Raw genomic sequence first — 24,461 nt, forward strand, 5'->3', positions numbered from 1 at the left:
CCTCATCTGGAAGGACTGTTTGAGGCCCTGAATGGTAGTGAGGGAGCAGGTTAGGGACAGTTGTAGCACTTGTTCCACTTGCAAGTGGTCTGCTGGGGTGGAATATTCAGTTCTGAGGAGAGACTGCAGATGCTGTGTCTGTTTTCCCTGGCGTGGAGGAGGTTAAGAGGGGACATGATTGAAGAGTATAGGTAAGTAGACTGCAGTAAACCTTCCTTTATATCAGGGGGAATTAAAGGCATTCAGGGAAAGGGGGATGTGATACAGAGCGGATGTAATGGGGCAAGCCTTCACCAGAGACAGATGAGTATCTGGAACACATTACCAGACACTGCTGGAAGCAGAGCCATTGACAGCAGTTAAGAAATGTCCAGGTGAGCCCTTGATTTGCTTAGGTTTAGAAGGCTATATTCCTATTTCCTTTCTGACTTGTTTGTCCGTGGACCCCTCTATTGCCATGATGAGGTCAAACTTAGGCTGGAAGAGCAACTCCTCATAGTCTATCCTGGGTAGCCTCTAACCTAATGGAATGAACATTGATTTGTCTAACTTCCGGAAATTTATCTCCTCTCCAGCTCCACCATTCTCCTTCTCCACCATTGAGCATGTCTACACAGAGTGTTATCAGCATCCATTATCAAGGACCCCCAACACCCAGATCACGCTCTCTTCTCATTGCTGCCATCAGGAAGGTACAGGAGCCTCAGGACTCACACTACCAGGTTCAGGAGCAGTTATTACCCCTCAACCATCAGGCTCTTGAACCAAAGGGGTTAACTTCACTTGCCCCATCACTGAGCTGTTCCCGCAACCTATGAGCTCACTTTCAAGGATTCTTCATCTCATGTTCTCGATATTTATTGCTCGTTTAGCTATTATTTTTCCCCCCTTTTTCTCTATTGTTCACTGTATTTGCACAGTGTTGTCTTTTGCACATTATGCTTGTCCATCCTGTTGGGTGTAGTCTTTCATTGATTCTATTGTCTCTTTGACTTACTGTGTATGCCTGCAAGTAAATAAATCTTGGGGTTGCATATGGTGACATATATGTTCTTTGATAATAAATATGCTTTGAACTGCCTCCTTTTCTGTTTTTCTATTCTGGTCCCACCTGCCTATCACCTCCCCTGGTGCCCCTCCTCCCCTTTCTCCCATGCTTAACTCTCCTTTCCTATCAGATGTCTTCTTCAGCTCTTTGCTTTTTCCACCTGTCACCTCCCAGCATCTTACCCTCCCCTACCTACTTGGCCTCACCTATCAACTTCTAGCTTGTCGCCCTTCTTCTATGCTATTCTGGCATCTTCCCCCCTTCTTTCCAGTCCTGATGAAGGTCTCGGCCCAAAACATTGACTGTTTATCCATTTCCATAGTTGCTGCCTGATCTGCTAATTTCTTTTAGCATTTCTAATTTCTAATTTCTTCCAGCATTTTGTGTGTTTCAGGTTGTAATCATTTAGGCCAGTTACCGTGGGTCCTTTGGGCTCTAGACTGCCTTGAAGTCTGCAGGGACAGTGGACTTGTTGCAAAGAGATGTTAAAGGTGACTGTTGAGACCACTGTTAGCTTGGCTGCACGATCCTTCAGCGCCTGTACAGGTGTTTTGTCTGGCCCTGGAGCTTTGCGTGGCTAGAATCAGCTTCACCTTAGCTGCAGCCAGACAGGGTGCCTGTTCCTCAGAGAGGTGGGGGGGGGAGGCTTTCCTTGATTCCCTGGAAAAACGCTGTTCTGTTTGGCTCTGTTTTGATCTAGGGTTGAATGATGATTAAGTTTGAACATGATTCATTGTGTCAAATTACGTGCAGAAGGTATTTAGCCTTTCAGGAAGAAAGGTCTCACTGTTATTGACGTGCAAGGTAGAAAAGTAATCTGTTGTTGCTTGTATACCTTGTCACATGCACCGTGTGAAAAAGATCTCGGCCTGATACGTCGACTGTTTATTCCCCTCTGTAGATGTTGCCTGATCTGCTGACATCTCCAACATTCTGTGTGTGCCATTATAGAAGTCTGCAGGTCAAGTGTAAAGGCGATGTGATTATTGGTCAGCATAGATGTGATGGGCCAAGTGGCCTGTTTCCATGTTCTTTGGCTCTGTCTTGAAGCATACGTGAGCTCTAGTGATGCAATGAGAGCTGAATTGTTTCTGAAATCTGATATACAGGGGCATAATTTCCAAAGATGTTATTTGACTAGAGCAGCATGTCTCCCTTGCCCCTCTAGGGTGATGTAATTGCAGTTCTGTTTACTGTCCAGATATATTTAGCTTACCACATGTTTCACAGACTGCATCTTGGATTTTCTTTCTATATATCATTTCCACACTGCCATATTAGTAGTGAAGACGTTGGACTGTATATTGAATCCAGATATTGGAGCCGTCCTTGCAGTCCTTACTGGATGCCATCACCTTTTTCTGATGTGGTCACCTTCTCTGTCAAAGATCAGATTGCTGGTCTTTTCATTTCTTGAGAAAATATGTCCCTGGCATAACTCGCATCTTGGAATCAGTTCTGTAATTGGTCCGCTGCCATTGTTCTTTTTCTGCAGTGCTGACATTTTGACATATGGTGTATTAGGTTATGCTTAATAGATTTTTAAATATCTAGAGATCTAGGGTAAATTCAGGAAAGCAAGGTTGAAGTGCAGGATTGAAGTTCAGAAGTCTGAAGTTATTATCATATTATCAAAGTATGTCTATATTGTCACAACCTATCTTGAGATTCATTTTCTTGCAGGCATTTACAGGAAAATAAGTATTTATGTTTGTAAACTCTGGGCTTGGATGGAAATGTCCAAGGTGGTTGGATAAGATGACTTTGCACCTTATAGTTCACATTCAGTACACTTTCTCTGTGACTGTAACACTTTTTTCTGCATTCTGTTATTAGTAGTAGCGTCGTGTTTAGCATAACACTACAACAGCATCAGCAACCTGGGTTAAATTCCCACTGCTCTCTGTACAGACAGCGGTGAGAATTTAAGATTACATGGGTTTCCTCCAGGTTCCAAAAACCTATGGATTAGTAGATGAATTGTCACATAGGTGTAATTGGGTGGTGTGGGCTTGTTGGGCCTGGAGAGCCTCTTGCCATTGCTGAAGCACTCAGTGCGCTGTGTAATAAATTGATCTATATGCAAGATAAGGTTTCGACTGAACTTTTAAAGCAATTTACACTTGAAGCTTGCACTTCGGCCAAGTAGCTGAAGCTCTGGCGTGTAGGCAATGAGGAACTGTAAAGCTCTTGACTGTCATGATTAGATATCCTCATTTTAACTGACATCAGATAGCTGAGTGCTTTCTGTGGTGTTCTTCAAAAGCCATGGAAATAGTGCTCGAAAGCCCAGCATCTGACTTCTATTGCACTAATATTCATCAGTTACAATATGTGTTGAATGATAGAAATCCTCTTTACGTAGTCTGTCACAAGAAAACAGCGTCCATCATCAAGGACTTCCAGCACTTCCCTTCTCACAATTACCATCGGGCAGGTGGTACAGAAGCCTTAGTTCCCATGTCACCAGGTATTACCCTAAATTCATCAGGCTCCTGAACCAGTGTGGATAACTTCACTCACCTCGACACTGGACTGATTCCACAGCCTACAGACACATTTTCAAGGACTTTTTATAACTCATATTCTCTATCTTTTTTATTTATTTGCAGAAATTGTCTTTTGAAAATTAGTTGTTTGTCAGTATTTGTTTATGTATAGTTTTTGGTAAATTCTCTTGAGTTTCTTTATTTTCCTGTAACTACATGCAAGTAAGTGAATCTCAGGGTAGCACATGATGACATATATGTACTTTGATAATAAATTTACTTTGTTTATTTAATACCTGCACATTATCTCATGTTCCTGCTAATTTAAAGTAAAATATGAATTAAATAAAAAATTGATATTTGGATTTAAGTATGTTTTATAAACAGTGCAAGAACAGGACTGTGATTTATTCTCTTTATCTTTCTCATCTTGTGGAACAGCACACTACATAAAGAAAATGATTTATATACTTAGTTGACTTGAAAATATTTGTGGGAGACTCATTAGATTAATACGTTGGGTGTGAAGCCTTCATAACCTTTGTGCCCTCGTAACAAAACCTTCATAACAAAAGGTGACGGTTTGCATCATTAACTCGTCTGCTCTTTCCACTTATTCTGCAAAGATTCGGCTTCAGATTTCCAATGTGGTTCTGCCTTTCATCATGTGCAAATATCACAAGACTAGGAAAGTAAACTAGCACATATCATTAATATTTCTACCAAGCATATCGGGCCTTAATTTATTCCAACATTGTTAATTAGTGGCTCTCATAATATTTTGAGAGATACATCCTTAGACAATCTGTAAGGAGACCTGTTCACTCTTTTATGGTTGCATGAGCACTATAAATCATCCTCGTGCACAGTTAATAGTGTTTTTAAAATGCTCTCTTTGATTTGAAGTGGCATGCACAAGGTTTCCTTGTAGCTACTAACTGATAGTCAAGTTAGATTCTGTTTCGGTTTGCCGGCTGCCATTTTATGCTACTTTACTGTGGAAGGTAAGGCTGGAATATTTTAGCCGATAAAAATAGACCTTGTGTTTGACTATTTGTTAGTCCTGGAGATACCTGGAACATCCGTCCCCGGGAGTGATTGTTATGGAGGTATCTATAAAATTAGCTCATCCAGATGACAATGTAGGATTCACAGGGCCAAACCAGAATCAGCTTTATTATTCCTGAAATGCTTTGTGAAATTTTGTAGCATCAGTGCAGTGTAATGCATAAAACTTACTATGTTACAAAAAAAAGTGGAAAAGAGGTAGTGTTCAGAAATCTGATGACAGAGGGAAAGAAGCTGCTCCCAAAATAGTGTGGGTCTTCAATCTCATGTACTTCCTCCCTGCTGGTAGTAACGAGAAGAGGGCTTGTCCTGGGTGATGACGCTGCCTTGCGATCATGCCCACCCGTGGGAAAGGCTTTGGGGGTAAACTCCAAGGAAGAAATCCGGAGTCGGGGTCCCTCAGGCAGTTTGATGTTGTTTACAACTTCACTCTGGCAACCTCTGCGACGACACTGGTGCCAAGCTGTAACAGTGCTTGCCCTTCCCTTGGATGTGGAAACGGGGAACCCACTGCGTGGGCAATAGATGGTTCTTCAAATCTTCCCGCCTGGAGAGGATATAGTCCACCAAAGGTGTAAACCCGTGAGCCTCTGGAATCAATGGCTGCCTACTACCATTGAAGATGTCCTCGATGGTGAGGAGGCCAGTGGCCTGTGATGGAGCTGAGTCTACAACCCTCTGCAGCATTTTCTGATCCAGTACATTGGCGCCTTCATGCCAGGTGGTGATGCAGCCAGTCAGAATGCTCTCCACTGTATATTTGTAGAAATTGTTCGAGTTTTTGGTGACATAGCAATAGGTATAGATCTAAGGCATATGCACCAGGAGGTTCAGCTTTCATTGTCTGGTCGGTAGTATGTTAGTCTCGACTGTAGAAACCTGAGTATGGGAAATAAAACAGAATAGGCCAAGGCTTCTGGTTCCTATAGATACGTGACTGTGTGGATACTAAGGACATCTGTGTAGATTTCTGCAGAGATCAGCCATTTTGTTTATAGAGGTAACAAAAAGCTTCGAAATGACGAGTAGTGAATCTATGGTGAGGGTGGAAGCAAGAAGAATGAGCATTAAAAGGTATTGAAAAGACCCAAGGTGGTCTTTGAATGTCTTTCTTCAAATATACAGCCTCATGGTGACGCATGTAAGGTGCTTTTGTGGAAGATTTATGTTCTGTACAAACCATTTCATGATGTTTTTGTTATTCCAGTACACAGTTGCTTATGCTCTGTCTTCATTTTGATTTTCTTTCTTTAGTGCTCTCTGGTTGAGTCTCACCTCTCTGATGTGATCACTGTTAACACAGATGTGTCTGGCAATATAATCGGTGTTTCCATAGTAACTGTCCCCGGGTCCTGCAATGGAGCGGAGGTGGAAGATGTGGATTTAGAAGTATTTAACACAACTGTACATCTCATGCAACCCGTTGCTGCGTCTGCGTGAGTATTCTTTTGTTTGTTTTGCCTTCTTGTGCTTATTTTCCTTGTATCGATTCAAATCAATTGCTTGAAAAAGTGAATTCTTCAGTCGTCTGATGATTAACAGTTGATAATATGGAAGTTAAGAGTGATCAGGGTTAGCAAGTTGAACTCGCTCACACAGATTAAATGTCATGGGGTGAATTTGGAAAAAGTGCAAATCCTTTCTGGTACAATTTTGATGTTTTTGGAAAAGAGTATTGATTGAGAGGCAGTGAGTAAGGGGCACCACAGTAGCGTAGCGGTTAGCACAACACTTACAGCATGGGCGTTGAAGTTCAGAGTTCAATTCTGGTGTCTGCTTTAAGAAAGTTTGTATAATCTTCCCGTGAATGTGTGGATTTCCTTCCAGTGCTCCGGTTTCATCCCACAGTCCAAAAACATACCGGTTAGTAGATTAATTGATCATTGTAAATTGTCCCATGACTGGTTGCTGGGTAGTGTGGCTCATTGGGCCAGAAGGGCCACTTCCGTGCCATATCTAAATAAGTTGTCTGGCGGTTAAAAGTCGAAAGTATGGAAGTTAAGAGTGATCAGGGTTAGCAAGTTAAACTTGCTTACACAGATAAACGTTATGGGGTGAATCTGAAAAATATACAATTCCTTCCTGTTGCATTTTGGATATTCTTGGAAAAGAGAATTGATTGAGAGGCTGTGAGTAGGTATAAAGAAAGATTAGCTTCATTTGTCACGTACACAGAAATGAACTGTAAAATGTGTTGTTTGTGTCAACAACCAGCGCGGTCCAAGGATTGTGCCTTGGGCAGCCCACAAGTGTTGCTATGGTTCTGGTGTTTACATAGCATGCCCACAACTCACTAACCTTAATCTGTACATCTGAACGATGGGAGGAAACCAGAGTACCCAGAGGAAACGCAAGCACTCACTCACAGGCAGAGTATCCAGAGGAAACCCAACGTGCTTACAGGCAGTTGGGGGAATTCAACCCTGATCTTGCAGCTAGTGCTATAAAGCGTTACACTAACTGCTTTGCAGTTGTGTCACTCATGTTAAGCGTCGATGAATTGGACTGGGGAGGGCATGTAAATCAGGATGATATCCCCAAGTTTAAACTCCAGTAGGAATTTTTTTTCCAAAGTCAACCGTATTAGTCCTAGAGAGGATATCGAGAGAGCATAATGCCACAGCGGATAAGTTAATTTACACAGTTCCAGCAGCCTGGTTTCAGTTTTCACTTGGGCTGATGTCTGGGGTTTACCCCATGAGTTTCCCGAGGTGCTTAGGTTTCCTTCCATACCCCAAGGCATGCTGGTATGTTAAATGTCTCTCCTAAGACTATTTAGATATGAGAATTGGGGTAGTCAGGATCAGAATCAGATGTACTATCACTGATGTATAGGACATGGTACTCTGCAGCACAGTTCAGGTCCTTAGACCACAATATAGTTCCACCTTTTAACCTACTCTAACCCAAACCTTCCTTCCCATTTTGCCTTCCATTATTCTATCATCCATGTTCCTATCTACAAGTTTCTTAAGTGCCCCTAATGTACTTGCCTCTACCATAGCTCCTGGTAGGGTGTTCCTAACACCCATCACTCTCTGCGTAATAACTTTACCTCTGGCATCTTTCTTATACTTTTGTCCAATCACCTTGTCATGAAATTTGTTGTTTTGCAGCAGTATTACAGCGTAAGATGTAAAAATTACTTTCAGTTACAAATATCAAAGGAATATCAAAGTAATGGTCACGGACCATTCAGAAATACGATGGCGGAGGGGAGGAAACTTCCTGAAATGTTGAGTGTGGGTCTTCAGTTACCTGTACTTCCTACTGAATGGTAGTGACGAGAAGAGATCATGTCCAGGAGGGTGAAGGTCCTTAATGATAGTTGTTGCCTTCCTGAAGCAATACCTTTGAATCCTCAATGGAGATATCCTCAGTATTGGGGAGGGTTGTGTTGGTGATGGAACTGGTTGAGTTTATAACCCTCTGCAGCAGCCTGTGATGCTGTGGATTGGAGGCTCCATACTAGGCGGTGATGCAACCAGTCAATACTCTCCACCTTAGAAATTTGCTAGAGTCTTTGGCGACATACCAAATCTCCTGAAACTCCTAATGAAGAGAATACAGAGAGAATAGAAGTAAGTCCTTTGGCCTACCACCACTCATTTATGTTAATCCTATGTTAATCCCAGAGGGGATAAAGTGTCAGGAATAGTTGGTGGAATGGGACTGATAGGATTTCACTGGATTCAGTGTGCTGATTGATTGCTTCATCACAGGACATATGAAACTTAAGTTTTGGAGAAACTGGTTTGGAGAACCTTAGCAACAAAGAAGATCGGGCAGTTGGATTGTTTCTTAGCTTTTGGTTTGGAAGAGGCTAAAGGAATATTTAATTGAGGCAGATGGCATTTATTAAGGGGCTTGGAGTAGATGGCAAGGACATTTTCCTTAGCAAAACCATCTATAGACGAGGGACATAGATTTAAAATAATTACTTGAAGCAATACAGAGCTGAAAAAGACAAAACTTTGTTCTGGGGTTTGGGTTTAAAGCTCAGGGTGATAGATACAGAAATCTTCATTGAATTTTAAAAACTATTTGACTATAAGACATAGAAACAGAATTAGGTGAATTGGCTCACTGCGTCTGCTCCACCATAACTGATTCCGTCATGACTGATTTATTTTCCCTCTCAATCTCATTCTTCTACCTTTTCCCTGTAACCTCTGACACCCTTACTAATCAAGAACCTTTCAGCCTTTGCTTTAAGTATATCCAAATGACTTGGCTCTGTGGCAATGAATCTCTGTGGCACAGATACACCACCCTCTGGCTAAAGAAATTCCTCCTTATCCCTATTCTAAAGGGGCATTCTTCTATTCCAAGACTGTGACCCCTGGTCCAAGACTCTCTCGCTATTGGAAACATCCTCTCCACCTCCACTCTATTTTGCCTTCCAAAGTTTGGTAGATTTCAATGATTTCTGTCCTCCTTCTTCTAAACTCGCCAGGGTGCAGGCCCAGAAGCATCAAACACTCATTCACCACCCTCTAGCTAAAGAAATTCTTCCTCATCTCTATTCTAAAGAGATATCCTTTTATTCTGAGGCTGTGCCTTCTAGTCCTAGACTCCCCCAACTATAGGAAACATCCTCTCAACATGCATTCTATCTAGGCTTTTTAATATTCAATGGTTTCGATGAGATCTCCTCTCATTCTTCTAATTATTTGGCTATGCTGTTGAATTACTAAAGTCTACAAGTTGAAGGAGAATAACTCCTGGAATAACTTTCGTGAACCTGGATGCTCTCCAATCCAGCGCATCTTTTCTTAGATGAGGGGCCCAAAACTGCTCATAATACTCCAAGTGCGGTCTGACCAGTGTTTTATAAACCATCAGCATTACATCATTGCTTTTATATTCGAGCCCCCTCAAAAAGAATGCTAACATTGCATCTACCTTCCTTACCACCCGGCCCAACTTGTAAGTTAACTTTTAGGGAATCTTGCACAAGGGCTGCTAAGTCCCTCACATCTCTGATTTTTGAATTTTCTACCCAAGTGAGCAAGCATACGCTTCCTGACTCAATTCCATCTGCCACTTCTTCATCCATTCTCCCAATCTGTCTAAGTCCATCTGCAGACTCCCTGCTTCCTCAACACCACCTACCTCTCCGCTTATCATCGTGTTATCTGCAAACTTAGCCACAAAACCATTAATTGTGTCATGCAACACATTTAAATATAACGTGAATAGAAGTAGTCCAAACATAGACTCCTGTGGAACACTGCTATTCACCTGCAGCCAGGAAAGGCCCACTTTATTTCTACTCATTGCCTTCTGCCAGTCAGTGAATCTTCTATCCAGCTAGTATCCTTCCTGTAATACCATGGGCTCTTGTTAAGCAGCCTCATGTGCGGCACTTTGTCAAAGGCCATCTGAAAATTCATTTAAACAGCAACCACTGACTTCCCTTTGTCTATCCTGCCTGTTATTTCCTCAAAAGAAATCTATTGGATCTCTCGGGCAAGAATTCCCTTAAGAAATTCATGCTAACTTTGGCCTATTTTATCATGTGCTTCCAAGTACTGTGAAACCTCATCCTTAATAACGACTACAAAATCTTCCCAACCACTGAGGTCAGGCTGACTTGGCCTGTACTTTCCTTTCTCCTGCTTCCCTTCCTTCTTAAAGAGCGGAGTGACATTTCCAATTTTCTTTGCTTTCCAAGCACCTCCTCAGTGATAGCAGCTGCACTCTGACACTCTAGAACATCTGGCATACTGCTAGTGTCTTCCAAAGTGAAGAGTGATGCAAAATACTTACTAAGTTTGACAACCATTTCTTTGTCTGCATTACTCTCTCTCCAGCGTCATTTCCCAGCAGTCCAATATCTACTCACACCTCTCTTACACTTTATATAGTATATCTGAAAAAACTTTTTGTATCATCTTCTATATTATTGGCTAACTTACCTTCACATTTCATCTTTCCCCCTTATGGCTTATTCAGTTGCCTTCTGTTGGTTCTTTAGAGCTTTCTAATCCTCTAACTTGCCACTAATTTTATGCTGTCTTGTCTTTGACTTCCCTTGTCAACCACGGTTGTGTCACCCTCCCTTTTGAATACTTCTTCATTTTTGTGCTGTATCTATCCTGTGCCTTCCAAATTGCTCCCAGAAACTCCACCCATTGCTGCTGTGCCGTCATCCCTGCCAGTGTCCCCTTCCCATCAACTTTGACCAGCTCCTCTCTCATACTTTTGTAATTCCCTTTACTCCACTGTAATACTGATACATCTGACTTTATCTTCTCCTTTTCAAACTACAGGGTCACTGGTCATGTCTCCTAAGGGTTACTTTATCTTAAGTTCCCAAATAAAATGTGCTTCTGTACATGGCACCCAATCCAGAATTGCCGTTCCCCTAATGGGCTCAAACACACGCTGCTTGAATAAGCCATTTCATAGGCATTCTATAAATTCTTTCCCTTGGGATCAAGCACCAACCTGATCTTCCCAATCTAGTGCATATTAAAATCCCTCATGACTATTGTAGCATTGCCCTTTTCACATATCTTTTCTATCTCCTGTTTTAATTTGTACCTCACATCCTGGCTACTGTTTGGGGGCCTGCATATTACTCCATCATTGTCTTTTTACCTTTGCAGTTTCTTAACTCTACCCACAAGAATTCTACATCTTTCAATCCTCTTTCACCTCTTTCTAAAGGATTTAATTTCTGTTCTTTTAACCAACAGAGCCACCCCTCTGCCTATCTGCATGATCTTTTGACACCATGACAATGTTCTTTTGTTAGCCACATTTTCAAATGATCATCGTTCATAGTCTTTAAGTTATTAAAGATTTCAGGTTAATTTTATTTGTCACATGTACGTTTGAAGCATACAGTGAAATCAAATCAGTGAGGAGGCGGCTACCTGCAAGTACCCTCTCGTTTCTGGTGCCAACGTGGCATGCCCACGGCTCACTAACTCTAACCATACTTCTTTGGAATCTGGGACCAAACCAGAGCACCTGGAGAAGATCCACATAATCGCAGAGAGAGCATACAAACTTCTTGCAGACAGCAAGAAGCTGTAACCCCAGTCTTACAGCTGGCATAAAGTGTCATGCTACCCACTATGCTACTGTGCCGTATTAGAATGGATCAGATTGTTTTACTGCCAAGCTTGTACAGCATCCACACCAAGACTCAAAAACAGTTACTTTCCCCAAGCAACATCTCTACCCATTATGCCACCCCATCACACCCCTCTCCTCCACTTCGTACAAATCACCTAGTGCCATTCTATGTACATACAATCAGTCAGTGTGTATATATAGTTACTTGTACACTGTGTTTCTAGGATTCCTTTTTACATTTATTGTGCTTTAATTTTGTTTCTTAATCCTGTACGCTTATGTTTCTTTATGCTGCATCAGATCTGGAGTACTTTGTGCACTGAAGAATTACAATAAGCAATCTTAAATCTTGAATCTTCTGTCGTAGGCCAGAGACGGCAGCGTTTATTGAGCGGCTGGAGCACGAACAGGCTCAGAAAGCCAAAAACCCACAGGAGCAGAAGTCATTCATCGCCAAATATGTAAGTTGTTCCTTTAGAGAGAAAAGTTAAACTTGTGTGTGTGTGTGAGAGAGAGAGAGAGATAGTGGTGAAATGAAATACATTAATTTTGCAGAATTATTGTACCTTTTTTATAACAAAATTATAGCATGATATTACAAATTAATATCCTATACAGAACCACATATATTTATTGATATTTATTATCATATTGTATTTATTATCTAACAAGGTTTGAGTGTGATACCATTCATATATGCACAGATCAAGCAATTGGTCTATGAACTGGTGGTGAAATAAAAGCCAGTATCTTTTTTTCTTCCTAAATATACCCCATAGTACTTTATTGAAACACACTACAATTACATATTTAAACAAAAAAGGTAAAATTTCTCTTGGTCCCATGATTGATTGTATAACTTTATAGTCTATCATATATAGTACGAATTGCTGAGGTTTGATGGGGCTTTGGATTTTCGCTGTTGACTTGCAAGGACTTGGTTATGGTTCTACTCATAGTCAAGTAGTTACAAAGGTTGAATACTTGTACAATGTACGTGAGGAATAAATATTCTAATAATTGTGTTGGGTTGTTGCATTCTATCTGTTCTCTCTGTCTAACCAAAAGCAGCATGGTAGCATAGTGGTTAGCGCAACGCTTTATAGCGCCAGCAATCACTGATCAGGGTTCAATTCATGCTGCTGTCTGTAAGGGGTTTGTGCGTTCCTCCTGTGACTGTGCGGGCTTCTTCTGAGAGTTCCGCTTTCCTCCTTCATTCTAAAGACCGATGGTTAGGGTTAGTGAGTCAGTGCTACAAGTGTGATGGTACTTGCAGGCTACCCCCCAGCACAATCCTTGGACTGTGTTGGTCATTGGTTGACTCAAACAATGCATTTCACTGTATGTTTCAATGTGCATGTGACAAATAAAGCCAATCTTCATCTTTATAACCAAGGGCAATTGACACACATCAGTCAGAAAATGAGAGAAATAGCAAAGGAAAAAGGAGGGGGGGGTAGCTTTTACCCACATTGATCCCAACTCTCAAATAAATAATATATACCTATAACTTGTGAAGGCTGCTGCAACACTTCCAATGACTGAGGCATCTCTTAAGGTGTTATTGCCATTTGTGATAAGGTAATTAATTCCAATAGGCAGATAAAATAGAAGATAACTGGAAAAGGAAGAAAGTAAATTATGAATAAAAATAGGAAGGCCAGTCCAACAATCTGAATGGACTCAATGTGAGTGGGAGAGAATATTGAAAACTGAATAGTTTTTATTTTGCTGAGACCTCTCTTCAGGACTTAGTGCTGATTGTGGTGAAAATCACCCTAAGTAAGTTCTTTGGTAATGTAGTCAGATGTGGATAGATAGGCCCATCTTCTATCATTACTGCTGGAAGCCTCTTCTGACTCTTGGAGTTGGCATTTATCCAGGTGGCTGAAACTAGAAGCTTGATGGAAATCTGTCTCCACCCGGAGTTCTTCTCTTGGCTGCTTTTAGCAATTGGACCTATTCCTGGATTGGTGCTCCTGTTGAAGTGACCACAACCCCATTTGGATAATAATATCTGAAATTAATGAGGATTTAGTAGCAGCACTTAAAAATTCAATTACTCGTTTGCTTCTTTATATTAATTGTAGATTCTTAATCCTTGATTTTCTATTTGCCTTGTTTCACAGCTCAGATTCAGATTTATTTATCACATGTACATTGCGGTTAGCTTAATACTATTAGAGCAGCAGTGACCTGGGTTCAATTCCTGCTGCTGTCTGTCAGGAGTGTGTATGTTCTCCCTGTGACCGCTTGGGTTTTCTCCAGGTGCTCCAGTTTCTTCTGACATTCCAAAGGCGTATGAGTTAGTAGGTTAATTGCTCACATATATAATTGGGTGTCGTGGGCTCATAGGGCCAGAAGGTTCTGTTACTATGCTATATCCCTAAATAAAAAACAAAATAAACTCGAAACATACAGAAAAATGTTCCACACATAAAATGATGGAGGAACTCAACAGGCCAGGCAGCATCTATGGAAAAGAGTACAGTCAATGTTTCGGGCCGTCGACTGTACTCTTTTCCATAGATCCTGCCTGGCCTACTGAGTTCCTACAGAATTTTGTGTGTGTTGCTCGGATTTCCAGCATCTGCAGATCTTCTCCGGTTTGTAAAGTGTTCCACTTTGATACTGATTCTTCAATGCTGGAGTGTGGTTCTGTGTATTTCAGCATTTCTCTAATGCATTGCCCAAGTAGTCTTTCTTCAAGTATAATTTTCCATGATCCTTGTTAATTAAAAATATATTTTGAATGGTGGGAGAAGTTGATGGGGAAGAGGGTGGGAGAAAACAGGTTTGCAAGGTTTTTGTAGCGGTTAGCATAATGCTTTACAGCACCAGCTGTAAGATCAGGGTTCAGTTTCTGCTGCTGTCTGTAAAGAGTTATGGGCACTCTGCCTGTGACTATGTGGGTCTCCTCCCACATTCCAAAGATGTTAGGGTTGTGGGCCAACGATGCTAGTGGTGGAAATGTGATGACCTTGCAGGCTGCTCCCAGCACAACCATTGCTGAATTGATGTGACACAAATGATGCATTTCACTATTTGTTTTGATGTATATGTGACAAATAAAGCTAATCTTTAAAAAATCTTTTAAATTGTGAATTGATGATTATGATTATTGGAGTGGGAGCAAGCATACTGTAAGTACCACTGTTGAATCTGATTCTGAATTCCCTCTGCTTTCCACCCACCGGCATATGTTATCAGTTGTCACTAGATAACCATAGATCCGTGAGCTCTGCATGTTATCAAGGGATAGCTTTATCCAAATGGAAATCTAAAAGCAGGATCTGCTGGAAACTCTCAGAAGATCAGGCAGCATCTGTAGGGAGAGAGTAATGATTAATAGAGTCACAGAGTGGTACAACATGGAGAGAGGCCCTTTGACCCAATAATCCTTATCTACTTGTCTACCCAGCTTGTCCCATTTTTCTTAGTTTGGTCCATATTCCTCAGCCCCCTTCCCCCCCCCCCCCCCCTTCAATGTACCTATCCAATTGCTAAAGTAATACTTCTGTATCCACTCCATCTGGCAGCTCAATCCAGGTTCTCACCATCCTTTGTGTGGAAAAGTTGCTCCTCGGGTCCCTTTTAATTTTTTTTCTTTCTCACCCTAAACACACATCCCTAGTTTTGGAATAATGCTTAAGAACAGTTCTGTTGAAGGGCCTTCAACATGAAACATTAATGCTTTAAACTTTAATCCCTACACAGATGCTGCCTGACTGCTAAACATTTTAAGTATTTCCTGTTTTTTTATTTTAGATTTCCAGTATCCAGTACTTTTTTAGTTCCATATGTCTAACTGTACAATGATCCAAGTAATAATTGTATGAAGTGCCAAGTGCATTGATTGCTAATGAGTTTGGCACATTCTTAACCAAGCTTGTGATCTTCTGAACACTGAGGTTCAATAAGCTTAATATTTGTCCTCTATCAAGTCCAGTGGCACAATGTTAGTGTATATATAAATTCTGATTTGAGGAATTGGTAATCTCATCTGTTTAGTGCGAGTGCATTATTGTCATATTACCGAGGAGATGCTGTAAGGGGAAATCCTTTTTTTCACAGTAGAGCACAAACACTAGGGAAATTTTTAAAGTATGAAAAACTAAAAATTCAAAAACTGAAATGTCAGCAGTTCAAAAGTATTGATTTCCCCCTTGTGAAGTACTTAGCTGAACTACCTCGCTCAGCTTATTGGATAAGTCTATTAAGCGTGATGGAGCATTCCTCCTTGCAAAATTAGTCGAGTTTTGCCAGGTTTGTTGGGGAGCTGCGGTGGACAGCAATCTTCGATCAGGTGAAGGTCAGGACTCTGACTGGGCCACTCAAGGACATCAGTTTTCTTCATTTGAAGCCAGCCACTCCATGGTTGCTCTGGCAGTGTGCTTTGAGTTGTCCTGCTGAAAGAAGAACTTTCTGTCCAGTTTAAGCTTTGTGGCAGAAGCTGGCAAGTTTTTTTAATCTCAGATCTCTCTGTATTTAGCAGTATTTATCTTCCCATCAGTCCTGACCAGTTGTCAGTCCCTGCTGCTGAAAGCATCCCCACAGCATGATGCTGCCTCCACCATACCTTACAGTAGAGGTGTTGTTACCTGGCTAATGCGCAGTATTAGATTTATGCCGCATGTACCGCTTAGTGTTGAGCCCAAAATGTTCCACTTGTTAGTGACTTGCAATTGCTGTAGATGCAAGCCGCTGACCAGAACTGTAGCAAACCAGCATCGCTGAGCTCAGACAGTGAGCCCTGGAAAACTGGGCAGAACTGGTCAAAGTACATCTGACCACAAGACCTTCCACATCTTCTACAGTATTTTCTAAGTGACGCTCTGCAAAGTTTTTACGGGCAAGGAAATACTTTTTTTTATTAGCCAGGGCTTCTTCCTTGCCACACTTCCATAAGTACCCATTTTTGTGCAAGGCTTTAGAGATTGTGAGCCATAAACCTCATTTCCTGTTGCAGCCATTGATTTCTGCAGCATACTCAGAGTGATTGTTGGTGTGACAGTAGCTTCTTCAGTGACTAAAGTTTAGAGGGGCAGGCTGTGTGGCTGTGATTTCCTGCTTTTTCCACTTTTTCAGGATGGACTGCACTGAGCTCTGAGGGATGTTCAGTGCCTTTGAGATGGTTTTCCCTAGATTTGTGCTTATATATTTCCCTGTCTTGTCTGGAATGCTCTTTTGTCTTCACTGGGTTTGGTCTTTTGAAAATCTACCATACTGTTGGACCTCACAGGCAGAGGGGGTATCAATGAATTGAAAACAGATGATCCTCTAATTTCCTACATCAAAAATTGGGTGAGTTGGTAAGGTAATACCATATGTTGCACCTAAGGAAAATTAGCATAATAAATGCACACTTTTTGTGCCTCTCAATGTTGGTTTTTAATTTTTAGCAAATTGTTGGCAGGTTTTCAAATTTTTTATTTTATTTGGTATGGACAATACTTGGTAGATTAGCTCAAAAGCCCCTAAATTTTCAACATTTAGAAAATGAGACAGTAAAATGTGAAAATAGTTGTGGGGGCTGAAAACTTTTTCAAGACACTGTAAATAACAGGGACTTCTAAGAGACTTGGATAGGCATATGAATGAAAAGAAAATAGAAGTGATGTGGGAGGGAAGGTTAGATTGACCTTTGAGTAGGTTAGAAGGTCGGCACAACATTGTTGGCTGAAGGATCTGTACAGTTCTATGCTCTGATGGTGTTAGGAGTTAGATATTTGCCAATTAGAGTGCAGGGTAAAAAAGAAAAGTTTTGCTTTATGAAGTGGGGTAGTGACTTGCAATTGCTGTAGATGTAAGCAGCTGACCAGAACTGTAGCAAACCAGCATCGCTGAGCTCAGACAGTGAGCCCTGGAAAATTGGGCAGAACTGGTCACAGGTAGTTGGGATTGAATTGAATGTGAGTATTGTGTCTCTTTAAATGTTGCTTAATACCCAAGTGAAAGGTGTGTGTTTAATAAACTATTGTCTGATTCCTGGCATAGGTAAGCATGCATATATCACAGCCATTTTTCCCTTTTCTTTCTTTTCCTTTCACTAAAGCAGGGGAATACCTCTATAATAGTTTCTGCCTCATATTATCAGCAGGCTGTTCAAATCTCTGTACTTCATGAGTGCATGTTTACCCACAGGAATAATTTGGTTCTGGCCGGGAGCAGGGACCCTGGTCAGTAATATGCCCCATTTGTAGCCTTAAGTATTGACTGTCACTCAGCATGGGTCTTCATGGTTTATAAACTTTACTTATTTGCCAAACTTCGCAAGAGGGGAAACAGAGTCCTGATGTTATAGTGAGGAATTCCAAGGAGGCTGTATGAATACAATCCTTCAACACAAATAAACAAATTCACGGCAGAATGTCTTTAAAGAGTTGTTAGCAGGGAAAGATCATTGATTTCACTGTACTCTGAGTTGAGAATTGTTTCAAACTGCTGACTACTGCAGTGAAAGTGACCTGACCTGCTCACCAGAAACTAATGTATTCACTTGGTGGTGGGATTAAATGGAGCACAAACAGCAGCTGAGAATATGTTCCAAGCTGTAATAGATTTAAGAGTAGGAATAGCGTGTTAAAGCACAGTGGTGAAGTTCATTAAGTTTTAGGAATCGTTTCCTCCTGAGACTGTTGTAGTTCTGATCATATTGTCATGCTTTATTTACTTTTATAACATTCGGTTTTAATCCCTAGTCTTTTGGAGTTTTTGTATTGAAGGCTTTCTTCAGTCATCTTTCTGATTAAATATTAGATGTCGAGAGAGTGATTTTTGCTTGTCCATTCACTTCTAAAGGTGTCTGTTCATGCTGTGTTACTGTCACCCCATTTGTGCATTTGCTCCTGCTGAGTGAGTATTAGCTCTACGTCCAGGCATGCTGTTCCATTGCTGGTTGACATGTTAATGGTTTGGACTGGGGTACTCTGGCTGATTTTTTTTTTCTCTCTCTATCCTCCTACCCAAGAGTGATGAGATTATTTAGCACTCCTCAGTGTCCTTGCGAAGGAACAGCATAGACTGAGATTGACACCCCATCCTGGTTGTCAAGTTGTCTCCTTCCACTTGAATACTAACTGTTATCTTCTCCTGAGTATTCTGGACTATTTGGACCCAGAAACCTTGCTTTGATTCCTTGGAGAATGGTCCAGACTCTTTGAACTGGGAGAAAAACATTTTTTTTCCTTGAGATGAAAGATTGGTTCCGTAGAGACTTTTTAATGCTAAGGTATATCTGAGGGGGTGCTATCAATGTTTCAACCAAAGTTTTTTTTTATTTATTAGTTTTTTTAATACATTTTCTGCATAGCTACAGATAAAAAAAAACCCCGGATCAAAATGAAGAACGTTGATACAGTGCAAAAATAAACATACAATAATAATATGATACAAAGAAAGATAATTGAGAAAGCACCCAAATTGAAGACATGTAAAATTAGTATCCTCCCCAAGCCCCGCAACAAAAAAAACTCCAGACCAACCACAACACAATATAGAGAATATAAATCAGGACAATCAAACCCCCAAAACTGTAAATACACTTAGCAACAGAAGATATTAATGCATACTACAAAAAAAAGGAGCTGAAAGCAAGGGACCGAAAAAAAACCTTAGTTAAGAAGAAGGTTATGAAAGTACTCAATAAAAGGTCCCCAGACCTTATAGAACTTTAAATCCGAATTAAGGACTGAATAATGAATTTTTTCAAGGTCTAAGCAGGCCGTAATGTCGTTAAGCCATTGAGCATGTGTGGGCGGGGCAACATCTCTCCATCTAAGGAGGATTAAACATCTAGCCAGGAGAGAGGCAAAAGATAATATTCGACACTTAGTCGAACTCAGACGTAAATCTGTCTCACCCCAGAAACCGAACAAAGCAATTAAAGGGTTAGGTTCTAGGTGATGATTCAGAATATACGATAACGTTATGAAGACATCTTTCCAAAATTTCTCCAAGCTAGGACAAAACCAGTACATATGAATGAGAGAGGCCTCGCCCCTTTTGCATTTATCACAAAGCGGACTGATGTTAGGGTAAAATCGAGATAATTTAGATTTAGACATATGAACAATACCAAAGTTTAATGGTAACCTCTGAGCTTTTTGTTTACTTAGATGTTGGAATAAGCTGAAATTTGTTAACCAGTAGGAAAGTGTCTAGGAACCTTGCCCTGATCACCCCAGTCAACAGTCATTCCTATTCTTGGACTGCTAATATAAAGCTTATTGTTATTTGATTATGGATTGAAGAAAGATCACATTTACTAAATCTGATGTATTCTGTCCTGATGAAGGGTCTTAAAGGGGTGTCAAAGGTTACGGGGAGAAGGCAGAAGAATGGGGTTGAGAGGGAAAATAAATCAGCCATGATGGAATGGTGGAGTAGATTTGATAGGTCAAATGACCTAATTCTGTTCCTACTCTTATGGTTTTGACCTGAAACGTTGACTGTTTGTTCCCTTCTGTAGATGCTGCCTGTCCTACTGAGTTCCATCAGCATTTTGTGTGTGTTGCTCTGGATTTCCAACATCTGTAGAATCTGTTGTGTTTAACATTTGCTATATTTTTACTTCCGTCCTCCAATCCCAGGGCAGGGAGTAAAAAATTGTAGGCAGTTCGCTACTACAACATACCAATAAGTGTGAGTGAAATTTAACATCCTCACTGGTAAAGTTGCTGTAGGCTCATCTCTCTCTGGCAGGAGCCCTCCTCTGGCACTACTAACGCCTTCAGCCTGCGCATAGGCTGCACTTCAAAGCATTTCTTGCTTTGCCTCTTGTTTAAAATTAAATTTTATTGAGATATCTTTTACCACAGTGTATTCTACTGAGCCTCAAGTAGGTAATTTAGAAACAGACACTTTTCTTTCTCAACTCATGGAAGCCAGTGCGATGTAATTTTTTGAGACATTTGAGTTGATCCCCAAATAGAGACTGTGTTCTTGTATTTTGTCTTTGTAGATATCCCATTCCTTCAGAATTCTGAATCTTCAGTCATTAGGATTAGGGTAGACCAGTCAAAGAATTGGTATTATCAATTCACAGATTCCAAATTAACTCCAGAAATAATATAAGAACCAGTTCAAGCATCTCAGAATCAGAATAAGGCTTATTATCACTGACACACGTCGTGAAATTTGCTGTTTTGCGGCAGCAGTCCAATGCAATACACAAAAATATTACCCTAAGTCACAATAAGAAATATATATAAAAATTTAAGTAGTACAAAAACAGAGCATAATGTGAGGTGGTGTTCATGGGTACAGGGCTCATTCAGAAATCTGATGGCAGAGGAGAAGAAACTATTCCCAAAGCTTGTGTGTATCTTCAGGCTCCTAAACCATCTCCTTGATGCAGAGTTCTGTGCAAAAGTCTTGGGTGTATACGGTGCCTAAGACCTTGCACAGTACTGTAGTAATTTTATATATTGCAGTGTACAGCCGCCACAATAAAGAAACAAATTTCATGACACATGTGATGATAAACCTGATTCTGATGTGGGTCTCTATTGTGGACTGAGAGTGGGAAAAGGGGAAGGGAGAAGGAGGGAGTGGGAAGCACCTGAGAGACATTTTGTAATGATCAATAAACCAGTTGTTTGGAATCAAATGACCTTGTCCAGTGTCTCAGGGCTGGGTGTGTCTGCTCCCGCACCACCCCGGCACTCCTTCTGTGCCATCTGTCCCATGCCCCTCCAGAGGCACTCCACCCTTGTCATTCCCAACAGTCTTTGTTTCTGCCATATATACAAACTCGCTGTAGGCTTCACATTGACAAAACAGTACTGTGCAAAAGTCTTAGGCACCCTATGTGCCTAAGACTTTTGCACAGTACTGTAAGCATTGAAAAGAGAGCATGTCATAGAAGGCGAGAGTCCTTTAATGATGGATGCCTCCTTCTTGAGGTATCACCTCTTGAACATATCCTCAATGGTGGCGAGGCTAGTGCCCATGATTGAGCTAGCTGAGTCTATACCCTGTGTAGCTTTTTTCAAGCCCGTGTATTATGGTAACAAATGGCCCAGTGCTTTGAATTGAACCACTCCAAGTGGCAGCAATTGAAATGATAACTTCTTTGCAGCAGTCTGCAAAATGTTCTAACACTTCCTGTCAGTTCTGTTAGATAAACCCTGCTTTATTTATTTGACTCCACTTGGTTCTACCAAATTTATTCCTGTACATTACCGAATTTCAGAAGCAACAAACAACCTTCTGGAGGAACTAGGGAGGATCGAGTAGTATCAGTGGTGAGGAAGGAATTGTCAATATTCAAAGTACACTTTATTATCAAAGTACAAATATGTCACCATGTATAGCCCTGAGATTCATTTCTTGTGGGTATACTCAACAAATCTATAGAAAAATAACTATAAGAGAATTGATGAAAGACCACCCAACAAGGGCGTTCAACCAGAGTGCAGAAGACAACAAACTGTGCAAATGCAAAAAGGAAAAAAACAATAATATAATTAAATAAACAATAAATTTCGAGAACATGAGATGAGAGTCCTTGAGAGTGAGTCCATTGGTTGTTGGAACATTTCAAAGATGGGGCAAGTGAAGTTGACTGAAGTTATCCCCTTTGGTTCAAGAGCCTGATGGTTGAGGGGTAATAACTGTTCCTCAACCTGGTGGTGTGAGTCCTGAGGCTCTTGTACCTTCTTCCTGAAGGCAGCAGCCCGAAGAGACCACGTCCTGGGTGGTGGGGGTCCCTGATGATGTTTGCAGCTTTTTTGAGACTGTGTTTCAAGTAGATGTGATCAGTGGTTGGGAGGGCTTTACCCATGATATACAGCACCATATCCACTACTTTTTGTAGGATTTTCTATTCACGCTCATTGGTGTTTCATACCACGCTATGACACAACCAGTCATTATATTCTCCACTACACATCTATAAAGTTTGTCAAAGTTTTACATGTCATGCCCAATCACTTCGACCTCTTAAGGAAGTAGAGGTGCTGCTGTGCTTTATTCGTAATTGTGCTTACATGCTGGGTCTAGTACAGATCCTCTGAAATAATAACGCCTAGGAATTCTGGTTTTGGCTTGGGTTTGTCTCTGAGTGCCTGTACTTTTAAGTGGGAAAGTAATATTTTGAAATGATTCAATAATTGGAAAAGAGGGATAGCCATAAAAGTAAACTTTGCCAAATATTTTGGAAGGTATGAATAATATGGAAAGAAAGTGGATAATTAATAAGCACAAGAATTTTGCAGAAGCTAGAAATCCAGAGCAACACACGCAAAGTGCTGGAGAAATTCAGCAGGTCAGGCAGCATCTATGGAAATGAATGGAAGGTTGATATTCATCTTCATAAGGTACTGCAGCATAAAAGTTACAGCTAGTGATGCTACGTGAATATTTAAGATGCTCCCTACTGAATTCCTGTCTTGCTACTTTGGAGCAGGATGTTAATCTTGAGGATGAAATTGTAGTTATCATAGCTGGTTTTGGGGGTTGAACTTGGCTATATTCCCATCTTAGTGCCGTGATGACACATTATCAATAGACGTCTAACTCGTGATTGAATCTCATGACTTGCAAAGCGATAATGGAATTTATTTCACTACCTGAACAAGAGAGCTTTTGCAGTTTGTGCATATTGTGCAGTACCCTGTAGTGCTGCAGAGACGCTTCTTAAAACAACATCTACGAATGAATAGTTAGTAACTTAATACTCTGTGGGATAGAGAATCTACCTGAATACAGTTTGATGAATCCAGTGGCAGTACACGTAGGTTGAACTGTGCATCCCAGTAAGTCAGTCTACCGACAGCAATTGCCGAGGTCCATCCAAGTGTGCAAGGTACCCGATAGTACATCTTTAGCAACTCAAAGAAAGAAATTATTGGAAAGGTCAAGAATGGGCAGGCCTGTACGCAATGATGTGGGTGACTTTTGCAGTGGGTTTCACACAGGTCTTCTGCACTTCTGGAAATATTGCGATCTGCAAAGCGTACAATGGAGTAGCTTGAAACGTTCTTGAATTTGTACACACTGCAGGTGGAGAAGGAAGAAGACCATTTGTAAAAGCTGCTTATTGTAAACCAACACGTTGATGTTGCTTCACTGTTGCCTGATCTTTTGTGCCATTTGTATTTGTGAATTTGATGAGCTGGTCTTTCTCTCTGTTTTCTTTCATGCAGTGGCATTTAATTCTGGGCGGGGCCATCTTTCTCATGGTTACAAATTCCATCAAAGCACCTCGAGAACTAGGAGTGCAAGCATGACGTCTGCAAAGTAATGGTGGTTCCCAGTTGTCTTCGGGAGATTGTGTGCAGTGGCAAGTGAAGGTGCTGTTCACGTTTTTATGACGGCCAAATGATCATTTCCCCTTACACCAAATGTCGGGACCTTGTCTTTTGATTCTCAGCAATCTGTAGCTGGGGGCTAGAAACGTTTTATTTTCAGAAAGGTGACATGTAAAGCGGCTTCTGTCTAGACACTCACTTGCAGTCTGAAGTCAGTGGCTGTTTGTCAGCTCCTGTCATTAAGAAATCTTCTTACTTGCTGGATATATGTAGGCAGATAGACCTTAAAACAAAGGAGCAGAATTAGACCATTCAGCCCATCGAGTCTGCACCATTATGGCTAATTTATTATCCCTTTCAACTATATTCTTGTGCCTTCTTCCCATAGTTGGCGCGTGGCCTAGTGGGCAAGGCATCAGACTAGTAACCTGAAGGTCACTGGTTCGAGCCTCAGCTGAGGCAGCGTGTTGTGTCCTTGAGCAAGGCACTTAACAACACATTGCTCTGCGACAT

At 41.0% G+C, this 24,461-nt stretch overlaps 1 protein-coding gene across 2 annotated transcripts in view; it reads left to right on the forward strand.

Annotated features, from left to right (window-relative positions):
* The window catches only part of emc10 (ER membrane protein complex subunit 10), an 89,831-nt gene that overhangs the window by 42,130 nt on the left and 23,240 nt on the right, over positions 1-24,461 (forward strand). The window contains exons 5-7 of one of the 2 annotated variants that reach the window (XR_012096909.1): positions 5,860-6,041; positions 12,062-12,155; positions 23,844-23,990. Coding sequence is in view for 1 of the 2 variants with exons in the window: in XM_073034101.1 (XP_072890202.1) it covers positions 5,860-6,041; positions 12,062-12,155 (276 nt within the window). In the remaining variant the exon portion in view is untranslated. The remainder of the gene's footprint in view (positions 1-5,859; positions 6,042-12,061; positions 12,156-23,843; positions 23,991-24,461) is intronic. The other variant, XM_073034101.1, reaches the window with a different exon arrangement.

The sequence above is a fragment of the Hemitrygon akajei genome, chromosome 31 (assembly GCF_048418815.1).
Source record: "Hemitrygon akajei chromosome 31, sHemAka1.3, whole genome shotgun sequence".
NCBI classification, from domain to species: Eukaryota; Metazoa; Chordata; class Chondrichthyes; order Myliobatiformes; family Dasyatidae; genus Hemitrygon; species Hemitrygon akajei.